This window comes from Salmo trutta, chromosome 39 (genome assembly GCF_901001165.1).
Source record: "Salmo trutta chromosome 39, fSalTru1.1, whole genome shotgun sequence".
NCBI lineage: Eukaryota > Metazoa > Chordata > Actinopteri > Salmoniformes > Salmonidae > Salmo > Salmo trutta.
Window position 1 is genome coordinate 13,140,435 of NC_042995.1, and position 23,200 is coordinate 13,163,634.

At 48.0% G+C, this 23,200-nt stretch overlaps 1 protein-coding gene across 2 annotated transcripts in view; it reads right to left on the reverse strand.

Moving 5' to 3' along the window:
• LOC115179433 (unconventional myosin-X-like) overlaps window positions 1–23,200 on the reverse strand; it is a 72,760-nt gene that overhangs the window by 7,107 nt on the left and 42,453 nt on the right. The window contains exons 3-31 of one of the 2 annotated variants that reach the window (XM_029740948.1): window positions 19,640–19,798; window positions 18,313–18,500; window positions 17,880–18,014; window positions 17,651–17,775; window positions 16,037–16,050; window positions 15,696–15,780; window positions 15,444–15,550; window positions 14,703–14,832; window positions 14,510–14,628; window positions 13,811–13,957; window positions 13,483–13,583; window positions 11,422–11,488; window positions 10,924–11,016; window positions 10,333–10,593; window positions 10,156–10,236; window positions 7,143–7,267; window positions 6,727–6,844; window positions 6,177–6,599; window positions 5,699–5,965; window positions 4,995–5,564; window positions 2,973–3,096; window positions 2,663–2,801; window positions 2,368–2,472; window positions 2,169–2,264; window positions 1,710–1,803; window positions 1,541–1,596; window positions 1,154–1,296; window positions 496–690; window positions 102–374 (exon numbers count right to left, since the gene is read on the reverse strand). In XM_029740948.1, the coding sequence (XP_029596808.1) occupies window positions 102–374; window positions 496–690; window positions 1,154–1,296; window positions 1,541–1,596; window positions 1,710–1,803; window positions 2,169–2,264; window positions 2,368–2,472; window positions 2,663–2,801; window positions 2,973–3,096; window positions 4,995–5,564; window positions 5,699–5,965; window positions 6,177–6,599; window positions 6,727–6,844; window positions 7,143–7,267; window positions 10,156–10,236; window positions 10,333–10,593; window positions 10,924–11,016; window positions 11,422–11,488; window positions 13,483–13,583; window positions 13,811–13,957; window positions 14,510–14,628; window positions 14,703–14,832; window positions 15,444–15,550; window positions 15,696–15,780; window positions 16,037–16,050; window positions 17,651–17,775; window positions 17,880–18,014; window positions 18,313–18,500; window positions 19,640–19,798 (4,540 nt within the window). Of the gene's footprint in view, window positions 1–101; window positions 375–495; window positions 691–1,153; window positions 1,297–1,540; window positions 1,597–1,709; window positions 1,804–2,168; window positions 2,265–2,367; window positions 2,473–2,656; window positions 2,802–2,972; window positions 3,097–4,994; window positions 5,565–5,698; window positions 5,966–6,176; window positions 6,600–6,726; window positions 6,845–7,142; window positions 7,268–10,155; window positions 10,237–10,332; window positions 10,594–10,923; window positions 11,017–11,421; window positions 11,489–13,482; window positions 13,584–13,810; window positions 13,958–14,509; window positions 14,629–14,702; window positions 14,833–15,443; window positions 15,551–15,695; window positions 15,781–16,036; window positions 16,051–17,650; window positions 17,776–17,879; window positions 18,015–18,312; window positions 18,501–19,639; window positions 19,799–23,200 lie in introns of both variants that reach the window. The other variant, XM_029740947.1, reaches the window with a different exon arrangement.

Genomic DNA, 23,200 nt, shown 5'->3' on the forward strand with positions numbered 1-23,200 from the left:
TCATTCATGTTCAAGTCAGTGACAGTATCAGGAGGATTACCAGGAAGTGACAGTACCATGTTGATGATGCAGGCTGTATTGTGACGGTCCACTCTACTTACTGACTTCTCCGTAGGGTAGTGGCAGTAGGGGGGAGTGTAGAGGGTGCTGAGTGTATCTGAGGATGGGATTCCTCCTGTAGGTCTGCTCCACCGCCTCAGGGTTCAAACTGCTGTCCTTGATGTCTCTGATGAGCTGTAGTGTCGGTGTTTCTATGGGTGTCTTGCTGTCTATCACAGCCTGTATGGCTGCTATCCATCTCAGAGCTTCATTCAGCATCTTGTTGTAGAGGCGATAAGAGTGCTTCCTACCGTGCACTACGATGTTCCAGTAACCTACAAAAGACAACAAGGGCATCAGTATAGACCCTACCCCCTATCCCCTACACCCTCCATTTCTTCCCTCTGACTCGCTCCTCCCTTCTCGTCCTATCCTTTCACTCCTTCCCTCTCTCACCTGTCTCTCTGTGCACTCGTTCCTCGGGTTGAAAGACAGAGCAGAGGGAGTTGAGGACGAGGGTTCCCATCTTGGAGGAGTTTCGCTCAGAGCTCTTGTAGTAATCCAGGGAGTTATGGGTTAACACGAACCAGCGTTTCTTCAGCTTCAGAACATTACTCTTAGTTCCTGTCTTCATCTCCTTCTGGAGCCAACCTAGGGGTAGGAGGGGGAGAGAGAGAGAGAGAGAGAGAGAGAGGAGAGTGATACAGAGAGAGGGAGATGAGAGTGATACAGAGAGAGGGAGATAAGAGCGAGAGAGAGAGGAGAGTGATACACAGAGAGAGAGAGGAGAATAATACAGAGAGAGGGAGATGAGAGAGAGCAAAGGTATCACTTGTGGGCCATCATACAATAACTGTGTGGTTGAGTTGTGTACCAGTGTTGTGTGTGGGTGTGTAATGAGTAACATTGTCTGAGACCTGAAGACTAAAACGGTGCACAGTAGACCTATGTTCCAACTCAGTCAGACACACACGTTTGTGTATGTGAGTGTGTCTCTGTGTGTGTCTCTGTGTGTGTCTCTGTGTGTGCCTCTGTGTGTGTCTTGTGTGTGTCTCTGTGTGTGCCTCTGTGTGTGTCTCTGTGTGTGTCTCTGTGTGTGTTGTGTGTTACCCACCCCGAACCAGGAACTCCTGTCCGTCTATCTTGGAGTCTCCTTTAGGTTTCTGCAGCAGGCTGATCCAGTGGTGCATCTCCTCTGGAGTGTCAGTGTTACAGTGGATCACACGGTTCGCTGTGATGATCACAAAGGAGTTGGGCCTGGACACACACACACACACGCACGCACACGCATGCGCACGCGCACACTCACACACACATACGCTCACACACACACACGCGCACACACACACACACACACACACACACACACACACACACACACACACACACACACACACACACACACACACACACACACACACACACACAGTTAGATACCGATACATAACACACATCTAATTTATCATCCCAAACCCTGCCAACCACAGGAACTAGATCATACCTGTCTGGGTTGTCAGAGGCACAGACTGAGTCAATCAGCCCCACGTCCAGAGTTCCCTATAACATGACATGACATGACATACTCTATTATTATGGCACAGAGTGTGTATAACATGTGTGGGTAATTATAACATCTGTATAACATGGTTAGAAGCTGTGTAGACTCTGACCACAGCGTTCTTGGGGTTGGCCTGTTCATGAGACATGTCCATCAGCTGCTCGGGAGTATACACATGAACCTTACTGAGGACGTTATACCACGCACTAGAGAGAGAGAGAGAGGGAGAGGGAGAGGGAGATGGGGGAGAGAGAGAGGGAGAGAGAGAGGGAGCAAGAGGAGGGTAGTAAGAGAAAGAGGGAGAGAGGGGAGAGAGGGGAGAGAGGGAGAGAGAGAGAGCAAGAGGAGGGTAGTGAGAGAGGAGGGTAGTGAGAGGGAGAGGGAGAGAGGGAGAGAGAGGGAAAGGGAGAGAGAACAATTTCAGATGAAAATTGACATTGCCGTTCTATTCATTGGCATCGTGTCTCCCTTCTCTGTGAGGATCCACAGATCTGAATCCTATGGTTCTAAGAGGCTGGTTATTAGAGACCATGGCCAATAACATAAGTGAAACACTTTGGTGTCTCCATACCTGGCGTCTTCTGGCGACTCAGCAAACACCTGGTACGTCCTCTCATCTGTCACGATGTTCAATGCATTCTCCTTCTCATGGTTGTTCACGATCTCTCTGTGACCAGAGAGGAAAGGAAATACGTTTTGCTTTGTCAATGAGTTACAATGTGGATAGGGCTTAAGACTAATACCCACAATGCAATGCTCTAGAGTCTTACTTGGCGGCGCGGATGTCGATGGTTCCCTTCAGTTTCTCCTCGCTGTCGTTGTCAAAGTACATCAGTTTGTGTTCCCTCAGAACAAACCAACGCATCTTCCAGTTCCTGCAGGGCGAGGTAGGGTGTAGGGGTTAACACACACACACACACACGCGCGCGCGTACGCACGCGCACGCACACACACACACACACACACACACACACACACACACACACACACACACACACACACACACACACACACACACACACTCCCCTCTAATCCCCCTCTAAACAAACAGACACACACCCCAACCTGCGGGACAGAGTGGACAGTCCTCCTCCCTTCTTATGGAGCCAGCCAGACTTGAGGGACTCCTGTTTGGAGCGGAACCACATGAAGGTCTCATCCTTCAACACACACCACCGCCTGCGCCATGGGATCATCAGACCAGCTGAGAGATACACACACACACACACACAGTATCATGCATGTTCATTATGCCACTACGACCAGTTAAAGGGATGGGAGAGAAACATGGGCTGTGTGTAAGTGCTGTGTATGCGTGTGTGTTTGTGTGTTTGTATGTGTGTGTGTTTGTGCGTGTGTTTGTGTTTGTACTCACCCTTCATGTAGAGGTAGCTATGGAAGTACGGAGGTCCGTTCCCATTGAGAAGAGTGACCCTGCCGTTGTGTACCTCCTCATCTGTGTCCAACAGCCCATCCTGCTCATCATCACTCTCTATGTACTGGACAACACAGATATATACCTCAATATCTATCTATCTATCTATCTATCTATCTATCTATCTATCTATCTATCTATCTATCTATCTATCTATACAGCAATATAACACACTAACACCATCATCACTCACTCTAAACGTACTGGACACAGTTAGCTTATACAATTATTATATACAGTTGAAGTCGGAAGTTTACATACACTTAGGTTGGTGTCATTAAAACTCGTTTTTCAACCACTCCACGAATTTCTTGTTAACAAACTATAGTTTTGGCAAGTCGGTCAGGACATCCACTTTGTGCATGATACAAGTCATTTTTTCAACAATTGTTTACAGACAGATTATTTAACTTATAATTCACTGTATGGCAATTCCAGTGGGTCAGAAGTTTACATACACTAAGTTGACTGTGCCTTTAAACAGCTTGGAAAATTCCAGAAAAATATCGTACTTTTTGGAGAAATGTCCTCTTGTCTGATGAAACAAAAATAGAACTGTTTTGCCATAATGACCATCGTTATGTTTGGAGGAAAAAGGGGGAGGCTTGCAAGCCGAAGGACACCATCCCAATCGTGAAGCACGGGGGTGGCAACATCATGTTGTGGGGGTGCTTTGCTGCAGGAGGGACTGGTGCACTTCACAAAATAGATGGCATCATGAAGATGGAAAATTATGTGGATATATTGAAGCAACATCTCAAGACATCAGTCAGGAAGTTAAAGATTGGTCACAAATGGGTCTCCCAAATGGACAATGACCACACGCAAAATGGCTTAAGGACAACAAAGTCAACGTATTGGAGTGGCCATCACAAAGCCTTGACCTCAATCCTATTGAAAATTTGTGGGCAGAACTGAAAAAGCGTGTGCGAGCAAGGAGGCCTACAAACCTGACTCTGTTACACCAGCTCTGTAAGGAGGAATGGGCCAAAATTCACCCAACTTATTTATTGTGGGAAGCTTGTGGAAGGCTACCCGAAACGTTTGACCCAAGTTAAACAATTTAAAGGCAAAATGCTACAAAATACTAATTGAGTGTATGTTAACTTCTGACCCACTGGGAATGTGATGAAAGAAATAAAAGCTAAAATAAATAATTTTCTCAACTATTATTCTGACATTTCAGATTCTTAAAATAAAGTGGTGATCCTAACTGAGCTGAAACAGGGAATTTTTACTAGGATTAAATGTCAGGAATTGTGAAAAATGGAGTTTAAATGTATTTGGCTAAGGTGTATGTAAACATCCGACTTCAACTGTATGTATGTATATATATATATATACACACACATGTAACTGCCAAAATAAAGAAAACACTTTAGTAACTAAGGGATACAAAGTGTACTGAAAGCAGGTGCTTCCACACAGGTGGGGAATTAACATCCCATCATGCTTATGGTTATGTATAAAAATGGTGGGCAGACCCAGTTGCCCATTATTTTGGTGACCATGGCTAGAAGAAGAGATCTCAGTGACTTTGACAGAGGGGTGACTGTTGGGGCACATTTGGCAGGAGCTTCAGTGACAAAGACTGCTTCAACTTGCTGATGTTTCACGATATACCATGTCCGTCTCAGTCACCAGATCTCAACCAAATTGGACAATTATGGGAGATTCTGAAGTGGCGCCTGAGACAGAGTTTTCCATCAACAAAACACCAAATTATGGAATTTCTTGTGGAAGAATGGTGTCGCATTCCTCCAATAGAGTTCCAGACACTTGTAGAATATATGCCAAGGTGCATTGAAGATGTTCTGGCTCGTGGTGACCCAACACCCTATTAAGACACTTTATGTTGGTGTTTCCTTTATTTTGGCAATTACGTCCAATATGCCTCATAAATATACACAGCAATAACGTGTGAATGTGTGTGTTTGTGTGTGTGTGTGTGTGTGTACTAACTGAGTCAGAGCTGCCCCTGTATGATTCTATGCTGGCGTTGGTACACGTGGACTTCCTCAGAGCTTCTTCCTCTGTCATGGCCGCGCTGCCTCTGTTGCTATTCTGCCCGGATGCGGAACCATCGTCTCCCGCGGTGACAGAGCCCTCCTCCTCGTCGTAATCTGATTCGCCACTGTCCACCGGCATGCTGTAGATCGGCTCCTCCCCTTCTCCGAGGCTCAAGATACTCTCTGTCCTCCCTCCATCACCCTCTTTTTTCTCCCCCTCTTTTCCTTTTCCGTCCCCCTCTCCAGAAGGCAGTGGTGGGGGGGGAGGTGGGGGAGGGACGGGAGTGGGTGAGGATGAATCGAGGGGAGGGGGAGGTGGTGTAGCAGTAGAGCCCTCAGCGAAGGCGGGTGGAGGGGGCGGCAGGTGGGCGAACATATCCTGGTCCACGGCAGCGTCAGCCTCGGCTGGAGGAGGGAAGTCTGGGAGGAGAGGGACAGTGCACTCCTCCTCGGCATGGAAGCCCTCGTCTACCTCCTCCTTCTGGGTTACGGCTGTGGCCATGCCTGGGCCCTCCTGGAGCCGCTGGAGGGCAGAGAGACAACGGGTTAGTGTCAGGGCAGATAAGGCCAGATATGTTTTAAGCATATCCAACTTGACACAGGAGAGGGACACAGAAGAACAACCTCAACACTCTTCTGGAAATACGGAACACCAACCTCTGCGCTAGCGCTAGCAGCGGTGGCTAAACTGGGATCCAGACCTCCAAAGTCCAGGAGGTCGATTAGTTCTGTGGCCTTACGAGAGGCCTCCTTCTTCAGCCTCTTGATCTCTGCGTCCCGGCGTAGCCGGAGCTCCTGCCTGGAGGACTCACAGAGCTGGGAGACCCCATCCTCCCTCTGTTTCTGCAGGCGCTCGATCTCCAACTCTATACGCAAGATCTCCTCCATCTGACGGGCCTCTTCTTCCGTCTTTCCTTCCTTTTTCTGGAAAGGGAGAGAGGGGGAAGGCAGAGGGAGGAAAGGGAGAGAGACACAATGGAGTGGAGAAAGAGAGGAACTGATAAAGAACGTCAGGTGTCATCTCATGTCTGATGACATGGATGAGCCCATTCCTATGATAGTCTATGGCCTCAGGACCAGACCATTTTCTAGAAGAGGGGTGAGCAGAGAAAAGAGTAGAGAAGAGAAAGCTCACCTCAGAACCCTGAGCGGCCTTTGCCTCTACTCCTCCCTCCTTCTCTCCTTCCACCTCTCCCTCCTTCTTCCCCTCGCCCGCATCCTCTCCCTTCTTCTTCCCCTCCTCCTGTTCTCTCTTCTTCTTCTCCTCCTCCTCTCTCTTCCTCCTCTCCTCTCTGAGTTTGCGGCAGCTTGCGCGGGCCACCTGTCCTCGTCTGTGTTTTTGTAGTACCCGCGTCGCCAAGCATCGCCGTAGAAACCATTTCCGTTGTATGTGGGTACGAAGGTACCCCTGGAGGGTGACGACGCTCCCCTTCACACGCTTAAAGTGCTTCCTGGCGGTGTAGGTGAGGATGTGGGCTCTGATGACCATGCCTGCTTTACGGCGAACCTCGTCTCTCTCTTTCTCCAGACGCTGTTCCAGAGACTCCTTCATAAACACCTAGAGGTCAGAGGTGTGACGTCAGGGGTGAGAGGTTGAGGGGTCAGGTGGGCAGGGTGAAATGTCACTTCAACATCTGTTGGCATCCACAGGTGTCAAGTTCACTAAAGTTCTGCTACAGTCTTACCTTGGTCTTTCCCAGCTGCCACTCCTTCTTGGCACGGTCGTATTTGGTCAGTAGGTCTGTACTCCTCTTCTTATCATCCCCCGCTCCACTCACCTTCTCTTGCAGAATGATCTGATACCTGAGAGAGAGGAAGACAGGGGTGGAGAAAGAGGAAGTGAAAGAGTAACAAAGTTAAAACAAAGAACGTTTATTTACATACACTAGCCCAGAGAGAGAGAATTACAAACAGAGAGGCAAAGGGAAGACACACACACACACACACACATACACAGACAGACACACACACACACACACACACACACACTTACACACTTACACAGACAGACAGACAGACAGACAGACAGACAGACAGACAGACAGACAGACAGACAGACAGACAGACAGACAGACAGACAGACAGACAGACAGACACTGACCGGCTGAAGAAGTCTTTGAAGGTTCTGCGGACAGGGAAGCCGGCCCGGCGGATCTTAACTGTTTCTAACATTCCAGAATACCTCAGCTGGTTCAGAACCACTTCCGGGTCAAACACGCTTGGGTTCTACACGGGTCACAGGTCAGAGGTGTTTGGTTACAATAAGTTGTTCTGATATACATTTGTGTCACCCTATGTTCAAGGAGCTTGATGTCTGGTAAAGAGTGTCTTACCCCACACAAAGGTACACTATATACACTACTGGTCAAAAGTTTTAGAACACCTACTCATTCAAGGGTTTTTCTTCATTTTACTATTTTCTACATTGTAGAATAATGGTGAAGACATCAAAACTAGGAAATATCATGTAGTAACCAAAAAAGCATTAAACAAATCAAAATATTTTATATTTGAGATTCTTCAAATAACCACCCTTTGCCTTGGTGACAGCTTTGCACACTCTTGGCATTCTCTCAACCAGCTTCACCTGGAATGCTTTTACAACAGTCTTGAAAGAGTTCCCACATATGCTGAGCACTTGTTGGCTGCTTTTCCTTCACTCTGCGGTCAGACTCATTCCAAACCATCTCAATTTGGTTGAGGTTGGGGGATTGTGGAGGCCAGGTCATCTGATGCAGCACTCCATCACTCTCCTTCTTGGTAAAATAGCCCTTATACAGCCTGGAGATGTGTGTTGGGTCATTGTCCTGTTGAAAAATAAAGGATCGTCCCACTAAGCCCAAACAAGATGGGATGGCGTATTGCTGCAGAATGCTGTGGTAGCCATGCTGGTTAATTGTGCCTTGAATTCTAAATAAATCACTGACAGTGTCACCAGCAAAGTACCCCCACACCATCACACCTCCTCCTCCATGCTTTACTGTGGGAAATACACATGCGGAGATCATCCGTTAACCCACACCACGTCTCACAAAGACATGCCGGTTGAAACCAAAGATCTCCAATTTGGATTCACTAGACCAAAGGACAAATTTCCACCGGTCTAATGTCCATTGCTCGTGTTTCTTGGCCCAAACAAGTCTCTTCTTCTTCTTATTGGTGTCCTTTAGTAGTGGTCTCTTTGCAGCAATTCGACAATGAAGGCCTGATTCACGCAGTCTCCTCTGAACAGTTGATGTTGAGATGTGTCTGTTACTTGAACTCTGTGAAGCATTTATTTGGGCTGCAATTTCTGAGGCTGGTAACTCTAATGAACTTATCCTCTGCAGCAGAGGGAACTCTGGGTCTTCCTTTCCTGTGGCGGTCCTCATGAGAGCTAGTTTCATCATAGCGCTTGATGGTTTTTGCGACTGCTCTTGAAGAAACGTTCAAAGTTCTTGAAATTTTCCGTTTTGACTGACCTTCATGTCATAAAGTAATGATGGACTGTCGTTTGTCTTTGCTTATTTGAGCTGTTCTTGCCATAATATGACATTTTACCAAATAGGGCTATCTTCTGTATACCCCCCTACATTGTCACAACACTGATCGGCTCAAATGCATTAAGAAGGAAATAGATTCCACAAATTAACTTTTAAAAAGGCACAAATGTACATTGAAATGCATTCCAGGTGACTACCTCATGAAGCTGGTTGAGAGAATGCCAAGAGTGTATAAAGCTGTCATCAAGGCTAAGGGTGGCTATTTGAAGAATCTCAAATATAAAATATATTTAGATTTTTTTTGGTTACTACATGATTCCATATGTGCTAGTTCATAGTTTTGATGTCTTCACTATTATTCTACAATGTAGAAAATGGTAAAAAATAAAGAAAAACCCTTGAATGAGTTGAATGTTCTACAACTTTTGACCGGTAGTGTATACAAAAGTATGTGGACACCCCTTCAAATAAGTGGATTCAGCTAGCCTCTCCTGTTGCTCACAGGTGTATAAAATCGAGCACACAGCCATGCAATAGACAAACATTGACACTAGAATGGCCTTACTGAAGAGCTCAGTGACTTTCAACGTGGCACCTTCATAGGATGCCACCTTTTCAACAATTCAGCTTGTCAAATTTCTGCCCTGCTAGAGCTGCCCCGGTCAACTGTAAGTGCTGTTATTGTGATGTGGAAATGTCTAGGAGCAACAACGGCTCAGCCGCGAAGTGGTAGGCCACACAAGCTCACAGAATGGGACCGCTGAGAGCTGAAAATCGTCTGCCCTCAGTTGCAACACCAACTACCGAGTTCCAAACTGCCTCTGGAAGCAACATCAGCACAATAACTGGTCATCAGGAGCTTCATGAAATGTGTTTCCATGGCCGAGCAGCCACACACAAGCCTAGGATCACCATGCGCAATGCCAAGCATCGGCTGGAGTGGTGTAAAGCTAGCCGCCATTGGACTCTGGAGCAGTGGAAACGCGTTCTCTGGAGTGATGAATCACGCTTTGCCATCTGGCAGTCCGACGGACGAATCTGGGTTTGGCGGATGCCAGGAGAATCCTACATGCCTGAATGCATAGTGCCGACTGTACAGTTAGGTAGAGGAATAATGGACTGGGGCTGTGGAAATCTTAACGCTCCAGCATACAATGACATTCTAGATGATTCTGTGCTTCCAACTTTGTTTGGGGAAGGCTCTTTCCTATTTCAGCATGACAATGCCCCCGTGCACAAAGCAAGGTCCATATAGAAATGGTTTGTAAAGATCTGCGTGGAAGAGCCCTGACCTCAATCCCAGGGCTCTTGGAACGCCGACTGCGAGCCAGGCCTAATCGTGCAACATCAGTGCCCCACCTCACTAATACTCTTGTGGCTGAATGGAAGCAAGTCCCTGCAGTAATGTTCCAACATCTAGTGGAAAGCCTTGCCAGAAGAGTTGAGGCTGTTATAGCAGCAAAGAGGGGACCAACTTCATATTAACGGCCATGATTTTGGAATGAGATGTTCGACGGGCAGGTGTCCACATACTTTTGGTCATGTAGTTTATGTAAAGTGATAGGTAGGACTTTTGGGGTTAATATAGATATGTAGTGTGAAAGACATAGATATGTAAGAGATAATGCTAACCTTCTCGTTGTTGGGTTTGATGCAGCGCACGAAGAAAGGGTTGGACACACTCAGAGTGCCCATGAGGGAATGGAGAGAGTCCTGAGAGATAGACACAGAGAATCAGTACACACACACACACACGCACACACACACACACACACACACACACACACACAGACACACAACTTCTCTCACCCTAAACTGTGAACTGACAGTAGGCTTGCGTCTGGCTGTTCCCATCTTCAGAGTCTCCTCACTGTTCCTGCTGCCCACTCTCTCAAACAGATCATAGATGAAGTCCAGTCTGCTCTCCTTCAGCATGTTGAGGATGTCGTCTCTGAACGTGTCTCTGTTCTTCTCCAGAACCCCGGTGACATCATACAGAACCTCTCCAGCATAGTGCCTGATGCCAAACTGATGGTCAGCCAGTCGAGGCTTCACATAGTAAGGGTTTGTCTGCAGAGGGAGAAGGGGACAAGTTATATCCCACCATATTAATGAATGTCAGTCACATAGTAGCATGTGTATGTGTGTCACAGGAGGCTGGTGAGGGGAGGACGGCGCATAATAATGGTGGAATAGAGTGTATGGATTGCTATCAAACTATGTGTTTGAGGAGTTTTATACCATTAAGTACACTCTGTTCCAGCCATTACTATGAGCCAATCCTCCACAATGAAGGTGTCACCAGCCACCTGTGGTGTTTGTGTGTGTGTGTGTTGTGTTGGGTGGGGCGGGGCGGGGTCGTTTGTGTGGGTCTGTGTGTGTGTGTACTGTATGACTCACAGAGTGCCTGCTGTGTAGTTTCTCCAGCAGTGTGAAGTCTGTCCCTTTGGGGAAGCGACTCTCCTCGTTGACCAATGCTAGCATGCCAAGTTTCTGGCGGAGAGACACACAACCAAAACATCAGATTAAATCTACTTCCCATTAACATTACATCAGCCCCAGTGTTGGGCTGAATCCTAAATAGCACCCTATTCCCTATATAGTGCACTCTTTTTGGCCAGAACTCCATGGGCCCAAGTAATGGACTAAATAGGGAATACAGATGTAGGATCTTAATTTGGTCACCCTGTAGCAGGAGAACTTTCTTGCAATACTGGACATTTTAAACTTGTAGTGTATTTGAGATTTAAAAAGGCTTCTGAAGTTTGGAATTTTCACTTTGAAATGTCATCAGACTTGATTTTCCCACATAATAATTCAGATAATAATAATCCACTGGCTCAAATTAATATCCTACATCTGTAGAATGCCATTTGGGAGACAACTTTGGTCTCTTACCTTCTCTATGAGGTCCAGACACTCAGCGTTATCCATCCAGTCTATTGCTTCCCACTGGACTCCCTCTCTATGGACACACAGCGTTATCACAGGTAGAGCCCAACGTCGTTTCTGTTTCAGAATGTGTGTGTATATCTCAGTGTGTGTGTATCTCTCTCTCTCTGTGTGTGTGTGTGTGTGTGTGTGTGTGTTGTCATTACTGTCCTGTGAGGATCACAATGGGTAAGATCAGCTTGGCAATGATTGACAATAACCAGACCTTCTCTCACCCACAGAAAAAGGGAGGAGGGTACTGGGCCGTTTTGACAGTTGTAAAGTTTACACCCTGTTGTAAATTACAGGAGAAAGGGGGGCTCTTTCTCCCCCTTTAGTATCAACCAAAGGAATGTCTTTGTTTCACAGACAGTTTTCCCTCTTAAACTCTAACACAGTCAAAAGTGGATAATGGATCAATATTTCTAACATAAGAATGTAGGGAATGGTCAGTGGGGAGCTATAGAAAACTAATGTCATATTGTTTTTTATTTTGTGATGTCATTAAAATGGGTATAAAATAAATACTGTAACTTGAAAAGTATTTACACTACAGGTATGAAGTCTACATCCTTAATGTTGTGCATATAATATGAAAAATTCTGAAAGTATTTTTGTTAAGATAGGAATGTGATTTTAGGAGGTATGAGAGAATCTATCTCCTATCTATCTCCTATCTATCTCCTATAAACGCCCGAGTGAGGTCGGAGAGCGTGTCAGACTGATGGAACAATCCCCTTTTGATGAGAGTGCATAAAAAGCATTGCCAACGAAATGAACATTAGACCAGGAAAGACGAGGAGTTGCAGCTCACGTCTAAAGTGGTTTAAATCCTGACTATCAACACGAGGAGGAAGAGGCGAGAAGCTCACCTCAGACAATCACTGGCACAGTTGATTGGCTGTCCTCAGATATCGAGAAAAACTCATCTAAGTGAGACTATCCTACTACGCTCATCACCAATGGGAACTGTCGACATGGCTGGCTATCTTCCAGAGTGAACAACAGTAGAAGAGACAGATCCGGACCCCTTCGGACAATCAGAGCCTTACCAGCGTGCCGCTGAAAGGCCAACCCACATCCTTCCTAAGAAGGCCTGGTTCTGGCTGAGCAAAGGCACTCACACGTAAATACATTCATGATTTCTTATTCCAAACGGGCGGCGGTTTGTGTGCAACGTATATGATTAACGTGAGAATAGTTCTAAAATGTATCCACGATAAGTGTCCCTTTTTCTCTCGCTCTCTCCTCCCCACCCCTCTTCATTCGTTGTGTATAAGCCGCCATATTTTGTCAGTCCATATATTTTTGTCTTATGTAAACGGTGTATGTTTATTCTGTGTTATTATTTAGTTAGCTAATAAATAAATCATTCAACCAATTGGTGTAGTACTGAATCATAAGTAAGACTGGGGTTTTTGTAGATGCAGGAGGTTACGACTGTTCAGAATGATGATATGATAAGAGGTAATGATTAATATGTTGACTGTTTTATGGATGTTATAGGTAAAGACCTTATAGAGTTTAATTCGGGAGATGGTAACTCTCTAAACAACTTCTTCCGTGGTGCCCCAAATCCTAATGAGTTAATTGTTACACAATTAATTTAAATCGGGTAATAATTAAACATAGCTAGTGGATTAAATAAATAACAGTCATCAGATTAATGAAGGTAAAGTCACGACAGTGTGTATATATATCTGTCTGTGTGTGTATATATCTGTGTGTGTGTGTGTGTGTGTGTATATATCTGTGTGTGTGGGGGTATATAGCTATGTGTGTGTGTGTGTGTGTATATCTCAGTGTGTGTGTGTGTGTGTGTGTATATCTCAGTGTGTGTGTGTGTGTGTGTATATCTCAGTGTGTGTGTGTGTATATCTCAGTGTGCGTGTGGGTATATGTGTGTGTGTGTGTGTATATATATCTGTGTGTGTGTGTGTGTATATCTGTGTGTGTGTGTGTGTGTGTATGTATATCTGTGTGTGTGTGTGTGTGTGTGTATATCTGTGTGTGTGTGTGTGTGTGTACCTGTTGTACTCCAGTTGTTCCAGAGAGAAGATGTGTTTGTTGAAGTACTCCTGCAGCTTTTCATTGGCGTAGTTGATGTTGAACTGCTCAAACCGATTCACCTAGAGGAACAACACACACACCTTTGAGATATGGAGAGAAAGAGTGTGTGTATGTGGTGGTGTACCATATGCGCGTGTAGTGAGATAGCTCAGTGGGATAGAGATTAACTGGTTTCGAACCGTCAGTCATACGTGCATTTGTGCGTGTGAGTGTGTGTGTGTGTGTGTGTGTGTGTGTGTGTGTGTGTGTGTTGGACAACGATGGAAGTTGGAATAGAACACCTCACCTGGAAGTTCTCGAAGCCAAAGATGTCCAGTATTCCGATGGATTTGAAGTTGTCTTTCCCTCTGATCTTCTGGTTGATCCGGAGAATGATCCAGGAAAAACACTGGGAATACAGAGCCATGGAAACAGAGTCCCGGGAATCCACCGCCTGGGAGGGAGAGAGAGAGAGGGGGAGAGAGGGGGGAGAGAGGGGGGGGAGAGAGAGAGAGGGGGGGAGAGGGGGAGAGGGGGAGAGAGAGAGAGAGGGAGAGGGGGAGAGAGAGAGGGAGAGGGGGGGGAGAGAGAGAGAGAGCGAGAGAGAGGGGGGGGAGAGAGAGAGGGGGGGAGAGAGAGAGAGAGAGAGAGAGGGGGGGCGAGAGAGAGGGGGGAGAGAGAGAGAGGGGGGAGAGGGGGAGAGAGAGGGAGAGGGGGAGAGGGAGAGGGGGGAGAGAGAGAGCGAGAGAGAGAGAGAGCGAGAGAGAGAGGGGGAGAGAGAGAGGGGGGGAGAGAGGGGGGGGAGAGGGGAGAGAGAGAGAGAGCGAGAGAGAGAGGGGGGGAGAGAGAGAGGGGGGGAGAGAGAGAGAGAGAGAGGGGGGGCGAGAGAGAGGGAGAGGGGGGGGAGAGAGGTGCAATGAAACTTCCGTGCACTGTGTTAATGCAAATGCATGTGTAAGTCCCTGTGTGTGCATGTGCGAGAGTATGTGTGTGTGTGTGTGTGTACCTGTTCTATGGTGAGCGGAGAGCATATCTCTTCTCCTCTGAGGATCATGGATCTCTGCGTCAGCACCTCAGACAGCTGGAAGCAGTCCAGCCCGAGTAGGTCACTGACATTACTGAGCACTGGAGAGGGAGACACATTACACACATGTACTCACACACACACACACACAACCAAACCACACACACATACCTACCCTGTTTGGTGGTGATCTGCGCTCCTCCGGCGGTCATGAACTGAATGTTGCCCAGCTGTAGGACTCCAGACAGCAGTTTGAACATGTCTCTGGTCTCCTCCTCACTGAACTCCATCACCTTCAGCGCCTCCTACATGTTCAGTATTACAATGTCACACCAACACACACACACACAAACACACACGCCAAAAATAACACACACACACACACACACAAACACACACGCCAAAAATAACACACACACACACACACACACACAAACACACACGCCAAAAATAACACACACACACAAACACGCCAAAAATAACACACACACACACACACACAAACACGCCAAAAATAACACACACACACACACACAAACACACACGCCAAAAATAACACACACACACACACACACAAACACACACGCCAAAAATAACACACACACACAAACATACAAATGTTACAAAACATAGACACACGTACAAACACAGTTACAAACACACACACACAAATATCCCACATACATTAATACTCACGCATGCACGCACACACACACACACACACACACACACACACACACACATGCATAGTCACACACCTCACACATATAGTCACACACACACACATGCATAGTCACACACACGCATACACATACAGTCACACACTTCACACATAGTCACACACACACACACACACACACACACACACACACACACACACACACACACACACACACACACACACACACACACTAACCATGACACTGTTGAAGAGCTGTTTATCATCAAGGCTCTTGTCTTTGAGACAGCCTGATTGGCTGAGGTAGTGGAATGACTCAGGAGGGTCGTCCAGGAAATACAGCTCTGAGAGGAGACACAACATTACCACAACATTGGGACAACATAACTACAATATTACCACCCATTTGGACAACATTGATAATGTTGTTGTCAACATCACAACAACCATATTGCAACATAACTACAACATGGCCAGAACTCTCCTCACCCCTGTGTTCCTGGTTGGCTCCGGCCAGCAGGGCGTAGAAGATGTGGTAGTTCCGTTCTCCAGGGTTCTGTCTCACCACGCGGTTCTACAGTAGAAGGAACACAGGTCTAGAACAAGTTGTGTGTGTGACTGTATGTGTGTGTGTGTGTGTGTGTGTGACTATGTGTGAGGTGTGTGACTGTATGTGTGTGCGTGTGTGTGACTATGCATGTGTGTGTGTGTGACTATGCATGTGTGTGACTATATGTGTGAGGTGTGTGACTATGCATGTGTGTGTGTGTGTGTGCGTGCGTGCGTGCGTGTGTGTGTACGACCGCCCCAGATAGAGAGTAGAACATTACCTTCTCCAGTAAATCTGAGGAAAGGAGTTAAGGAGGTTAAACATGTTGAACAGACATGATGTGTTATGACTGGACAGAACCACTGGAGTGGACTGAGACCAGGACAGAACCACTGGAGTGGACTGAGACCAGGACAGAACCACTGGAGTGGACTGAGACCAGGACAGAACCACTGGAGTAGGACTGGGGACAGAGAGCAGGACAGAACCACTGGAGTAGGACTGGGGACAGAGAGCAGGACAGAACCACTGGAGTAGGACTGGGGACAGAAAGCAGGACAGAACCACTGGAGTAGGACTGGGGACAGAGAGCAGGACAGAACCACTGGAGTGGACTGGGGACAGAGAGCAGGACAGAACCACTGGAGTAGGACTGGGGACAGAGAGCAGGACAGAACCACTGGAGTAGGACTGGGGACAGAGAGCAGGACAGAACCACTGGAGTAGGACTGGGGACAGAGAGCAGGACAGAACCACTGGAGTGGACTGGGGACAGAGAGCAGGACAGAACCACTGGAGTAGGACTGGGGACAGAGAGCAGGACAGAACCACTGGAGTAGGACTGGGGACAGAGAGCAGGACAGAACCACTGGAGTAGGACTGGGGACAGAGAGCAGGACAGAACCACTGGAGTAGGACTGGGGACAGAGAGCAGGACAGAACCACTGGAGTGGACTGGGGACAGAGAGCAGGACAGAACCACTGGAGTGGACTGGGGACAGAGAGCAGGACAGAACCACTGGAGTAGGACTGGGGACAGAGAGCAGGACAGAACCACTGGAGTAGGACTGGGGACAGAGAGCAGGACAGAACCACTGGAGTAGGACTGGGGACAGAGAGCAGGACAGAACCACCGGAGTAGGACTGGGGACAGAGAGCAGGACAGAACCACTGGAGTAGGACTGGGGACAGAGAGCAGGACAGAACCACTGGAGTAGGACTGGGGACAGAGAGCAGGACAGAACCACTGGGGTGGGACTGGGGACAGAGAGCAGGACAGAACCACCTGGAGTAGGACTGGGGACAGAGAGCAGGACAGAACCACCGGGGGAGGACTGGGGATAGAGAGCAGGACAGAACCACCGGAGTAGACTGGGGACAGAGAGCAGGACAGAACCACCGGAGTAGGACTGGGGACAGAGAGCAGGACAGAACCACCGGAGTAGGACTGGGGACAGAGAGCAGGACAGAACCACCGGAGTAGGACTGGGGACAGAGAGCAGGACAGAACCACCGGAGTAGGACTGGAGACAGAGAGCAGGACAGAACCACTGGAGTAGGACTGGGGACAGAGAGCAGGACAGAACCACTGGAGTAGGACTGGGGACAGAGAGCAGGACAGAACCACTGGAGTAGGACTGGGGACAGAGAGCAGGACAGAACCACTGGAGTAGGACTGGGGACAGAGAGCAGGACAGAACCACTGGGGTGGACTGGGGACAGAGAGCAGGACAGAACCACTGGAGTAGGACTGGGGACAGAGAGCAGGACAGAACCACTGGAGTAGGACTGGGGACAGAGAGCAGGACAGAACCACTGGGGTGGACTGGGACAGAGAGCAGGACAGAACCACTGGAGTAGGACTGGGGACAGAGAGCAGGACAGAGAAGGATACAGTCAACGATACATCCACCATGGATGTTCCCGCTCTGGGAGAAGTGGAGCTGGATGAACTTCCCAAAGCGACTAGAATTGTTGTTGTAGACTGTCTTGGCATTCCCAAACGCCTCCATGATCGGACTGCACACAGAGAGGAATGTTAGTGTGTGTGTGTTTAGATAGTTAAGTGTGGTTTTTAGGGTGTGACCGTGTGTGTGTGTGTGTGTGTGTGTGTGTGTGTATACCTGCTCTGAACGATGGACTGCTCCACTCGCGTGGTCTTCTCAGAGGGAGGAGTCCCAGCAGAGTTCTGGCTCATCACAGACAGGAACTGCAGCAGCAGCTTGGTGCTCTCTGTCTTACCAGCCCCCGACTCCCCACTGGAACACACACACACACACACACACACACACACACACACACACACACACGGTCACACCCTAAAAACCACACTTAACCTTTCTCTGACCTTCTCCACCAAATGAATCTGACAGCTTAACACTATTTGTCTGGACTATAACATATATTAAACAGTGATTGGTTAATAGATATTGAGTTCACCTTTGGTCTGTAAACCAAATCAGATTAATGAGCGAATCGTCATTGGATGTGATTGGACAAGGGGTCAGATGGGAAAGGTCTAAACAACAACTTCATACTCGACCAATCAAATCTCACCTGATGAGGACGCATTGGCTGTCGTGTCGTTTCCAGATGCAGCGGTAACACTCATTGGCTACAGCGAAGATGTGGGGCGGGAGTTCTCCGATGTGGTGGCGACTGTACAGCTCAACTCTATCTAGGTCATACATGCCTGGGATCTGTTTATAAGGGTTCACCGCTGCTAGGATACTGCCTATGTTGGTCTGAGACACACACACACACACACACACACACACTAGTTGTATCCAGCACCAGGATAAAATGTACTATATATTACTCAGAGAAACACAGACAGATGAGAGAACAGAGCTAGAGAGGGGAGAGATGAAGGCAGCCATTTTGGAGTATTAGAAAAGAGAAGTCCTTGTTTACTTCCCTTACATTCAGCTGACACATCAAGTCAGCAAGTCAGCATCGGATCATATTCTGTACTCCGCATATTCTCTGGACACACACACACACACACACACACACACACACACACACACACACACACACACACACACACACACACACACTGACACAGAAACGTGACCAGCACACCGGGTGAACTAATGCGATCAGCTTAAAGGAAATCCCTCCTCATCATGTCGATAAGGTCATCCTCCGTGGCCTCTGTCTCACACAGACACACACAGTGTGTTTCATCACCTACGCTAGGTCACTCTGTGTCTCTGTGTCCTTTAAGCCATCTTCCTGTCTTCTGTGTCTGTCTGCCTGTCAATTAATGATATCAAATCTAGCTCCTATTTAGGGGATAACACAGTACTGTTGTCTACTACTGTAGAGAGGTGCATTATGGGTAGAAGGGCTGAGGCTGGGTGCCAGTAAAGCAGATGTGAACTACTTAGCTAGTAACCATGCAAGAGTGTGTAATTTATAGACCACCTCCCCAGACACACACCCACACACACACGCACACACACACGCACACACGCACACACACACACGCGCACACACGCACACACACACACGCGCGCACACACACACACACCCACACGCACACACACATGCGCACACACGCACACACACACACACACACACGCACACCCACACACCCACACACACACGCACACACGCACACACACACAAACGCACGCACACACACACACACACGCACGCACACACACACACACACACACGTGCGCACACACACGCACACACACACACACACGGACAGAAGAAGAGATGATATAAGCTGATTTGTGTTTCCAGTCAAAAGCCTTTAGCCAGGAGATTACCGGAAGAGGAAGGGAGGCATCCATTGTATAGCACACGCACGAGTGTGTGCGTGCACGTGTGTGTGTGTTAGTGTGTGTGTGTGTGTTAGTGTGTGACTTACATAGATGCTGTCTTTCTGGTAGCGCTGGTAGAGGTTGTGCATGATGGCAGCTTCGTGTAGTTCTGCCAGAGTGGACATGTCCTCCACTCCATCTATACTGGACTGATGCATAGCGTACACTCTCTCTCTAGTCACCTCGGCCTGCTGGAGATACAACACCTAGAGAGGACGGGGGGGGGCAGAGAGAGAGAGGAGTGGAGAAAGATAGATAGAGAGGGAGGGAGGAGTAGAGAGATATAGATCGAGATAGATAGAGAGGGAGGGAGGAGTAAAGAGAAAGAGAGAGAGAGAGGGAGGGAGGAGTAGAGAGATATAGATAGAGATAGATAGAGAGGGAGGGAGGAGTAGAGAGAGATAGATAGAGATAGATAGAGAGGGAGGGAGGAGTAGAGAGAGATAGATAGAGAGAGAGAGGGAGGGAGGAGTGGAGAGAAATAGAGAGAGAGAGAGAGAGGGAGGGAGGAGTAGAGAGAGAGAGAGAGAGAGAGGGAGGGAGGAGTAGAGAGATATAGATAGAGATAGATAGAGAGGGAGGGAGGAGTAGAGAGAGATAGATAGAGAGGGAGGGAGGAGTAGAGAGAGAGAGAGAGAGAGAGAGAGAGAGGGAGGGAGGAGTGGAGAGAAATAGAGAGAGAGAGAGAGAGAGGGAGGGAGGAGTAGAGAGAGATAGATAGAGATAGATAGAGAGGGAGGGAGGAGTAGAGAGAGAGAGAGAGAGAGAGAGGGGAGGGAGGAGTGGAGAGAGAGAGAGAGAGAGGGAAGAGTGGAGAGAGATAGAGAGAGGGAGGGAGGAGTAGAGAGAGATAGATAGAGAGGGAGGGAGGAGTAGAGAGAGAGAAAGAGAGGGAGGGAGGAGTAGAGAGAGAGAGAGAGAGAGAGAGGGAGGGAGGGAGGAGTGGAGAGAGATAGAGAGAGAGAGGGAAGAGTGGAGAGAGATAGAGAGAGGGAGGGAGGAGTAGAGAGAGATAGAGAGAGAGGGAGGGAGGAGTAGAGAGAGAGAGAGAGAGGGAGGGAGGAGTGGAGAGAGATAGATAGAGAGGGAGGGAGGAGTAGAGAGAGAGAGAGAGTGAGAGAGAGGGAGGGAGGAGTAGAGAGAGAGAGAGAGTGAGAGAGAGGGAGGGAGGAGTGGAGAGAGATAGAGAGAGGGAGGAGTGGAGAGAGATAGAGAGAGAGAAAGAGGGGATACATATTACAGATGCAAAGGTAAATACTGCACAGTTGGAGTTAATGACATTTAGTCTCATTTCAATTAAATTCCAATTCATGAATTGAGAAAGAGAGGTATTTTCAGTTCTTGCAATTCCTTGAACAGGAAATGATCACCACTGGTGTATTGAAGGTGTGTTGCTAAGGCCCTTTTACTGGTGTATTGAGGGTGTGTTGCTAAGGCCCTTCCACTGGTGTATTGAGGGTGTGTTGCTAAGGCCCTTCCACTGGTGTATTGAGGGTGTGTTGCTAAGGCCCTTCCACTGGTGTATTGAGGGTGTGTTGCTAAGGCCCTTCCACTGGTGTATTGAGGGTGTGTTGCTAAGGCCCTTCCACTGGTGTATTGAGGGTGTGTTGCTAAGGCCCTTCCACTGGTGTATTGATGGTGTGTTGCTAAGGCCCTTCCACTGGTGTATTGAGGGTGTGTTGCTAAGGCCCTTCCACTGGTGTATTGAGGGTGTGTTGCTAAGGCCCTTCCACTGGTGTATTGAGGGTGTGTTGCTAAGACACTGGTGTATTGAGGGTGTGTTGCTAAGGCCCTTCCACTGGTGTATTGAGGGTGTGTTGTTAAGGCCCTTCCACTGGTTTATTGTTGTTGCGTTGGCCCATAGTACAATGGGTTGGTAAATACCCATGTATACCATGTCCTTAACACAGACACAGAGAGATGAGCAGACTAGTTTCTCTTTTCAGGGACATTATGATGCAACAAAAACCTCCGTCCCCCTGCTGCTCCTTCTATAGACATTCTACACCCTCTCATTCACTTCTCTTTCCTTGACCTGCTCTGTACCCTGCCACCCTGCCATTACATCTGTCACCCTGCCATTACATCTGTCACCCTGCCATTACATCTGTAACCCTGCCATTACATCTGTCACCCTGCCATTACATCTGTCACCCTGCCATTACATCTGTCACCCTGCCATTACATCTGCCACCCTGCCATTACATCTGTCACCCTGCCATTACATCTGTCACCCTGCCATTACATCTGTCACCCTGCCATTACATCTGCCACCCTGCCATTACATCTGTCACCCTGCCATTACATCTGTCACCCTGCCATTACATCTGTCACCCTGCCATTACATCTGTACCCTGCCATTACATCTGTACCCTGCCATTACATCTGTCACCCTGCCATTACATCTGTCACCCTGCCATTACATCTGTCACCCTGCCATTACATCTGTCACCCTGCCATTACATCTGTCACCCTGCCATTACATCTGTCACCCTGCCATTACATCTGTCCCCCTGCCATTACATCTGTCACCCTGCCATTACATCTGTCACCCTGCCATTACATCTGTCACCCTGCCATTACATCTGTCACCCTGCCATTACATCTGTCACCCTGCCATTACATCTGCCACGCTGCCATGACATCTGTCACCCTGCCATTACATCTGTCCCCCTGCCATTACATCTGTCACCCTGCCATTACATCTGCCACCCTGCCATGACATCTGTCACCCTGCCATTACATCTGTCACCCTGCCATTACATCTGTCACCCTGCCATTACATCTGCCACCCTGCCATGACATCTGTCACCCTGCCATTACATCTGTCCCCCTGCCATTACATCTGTCACCCTGCCATTACATCTGTACCCTGCCATTACATCTGTCACCCTGCCATTACATCTGTACCCTGCCATTACATCTGTCACCCTGCCATTACATCTGTCACCCTGCCATTACATCTGTCACCCTGCCATTACATCTGTACCCTGCCATTACATCTGTCACCCTGCCATTACATCTGTCACCCTGCCATTACATCTGTCACCCTGCCATTACATCTGTCACCCTGCCATTACATCTGTACCCTGCCATTACATCTCAAACCCTGTGTCACTAATAAACTCATCTCATTCCATCTACACTATATATACAAAAGTATGTCGAACTCCCCTTCAAATGAGTGGATTCGGCTATTTCAGCCACACCCGTTGCTGACCTGTATAAAATTGAGCACACGGCCATGCAATCTCCATAGACAAACATTGACAGTAGAATGGCCTTACTGAAGAGCTCAGTGACTTTCAACGTGGCACCGTCATAGGATGCCACCTTTCCAACAAGTCAGTTCGGCAAATTCCATCCCTGCTAGAGCTGCCCTGGTCTACTGTAAGTGCTGTTATTGTGAAGTAGAAACGTCTATGAGCAACAACGGCTTAGCCGCGAAGTGGTAGGCCACACAAGCTCACAGAACGGGACCGCCGAGTGCACAAGACCTGTTCATCAGGAGCTTCATGAAATGTGTTTCCATGGCCGAGCAGCCACACACAAGCCTAAGATCATCATGACGCAATGCCAAGCATCGGCTGGAGTGGTGTAAAGGTCGT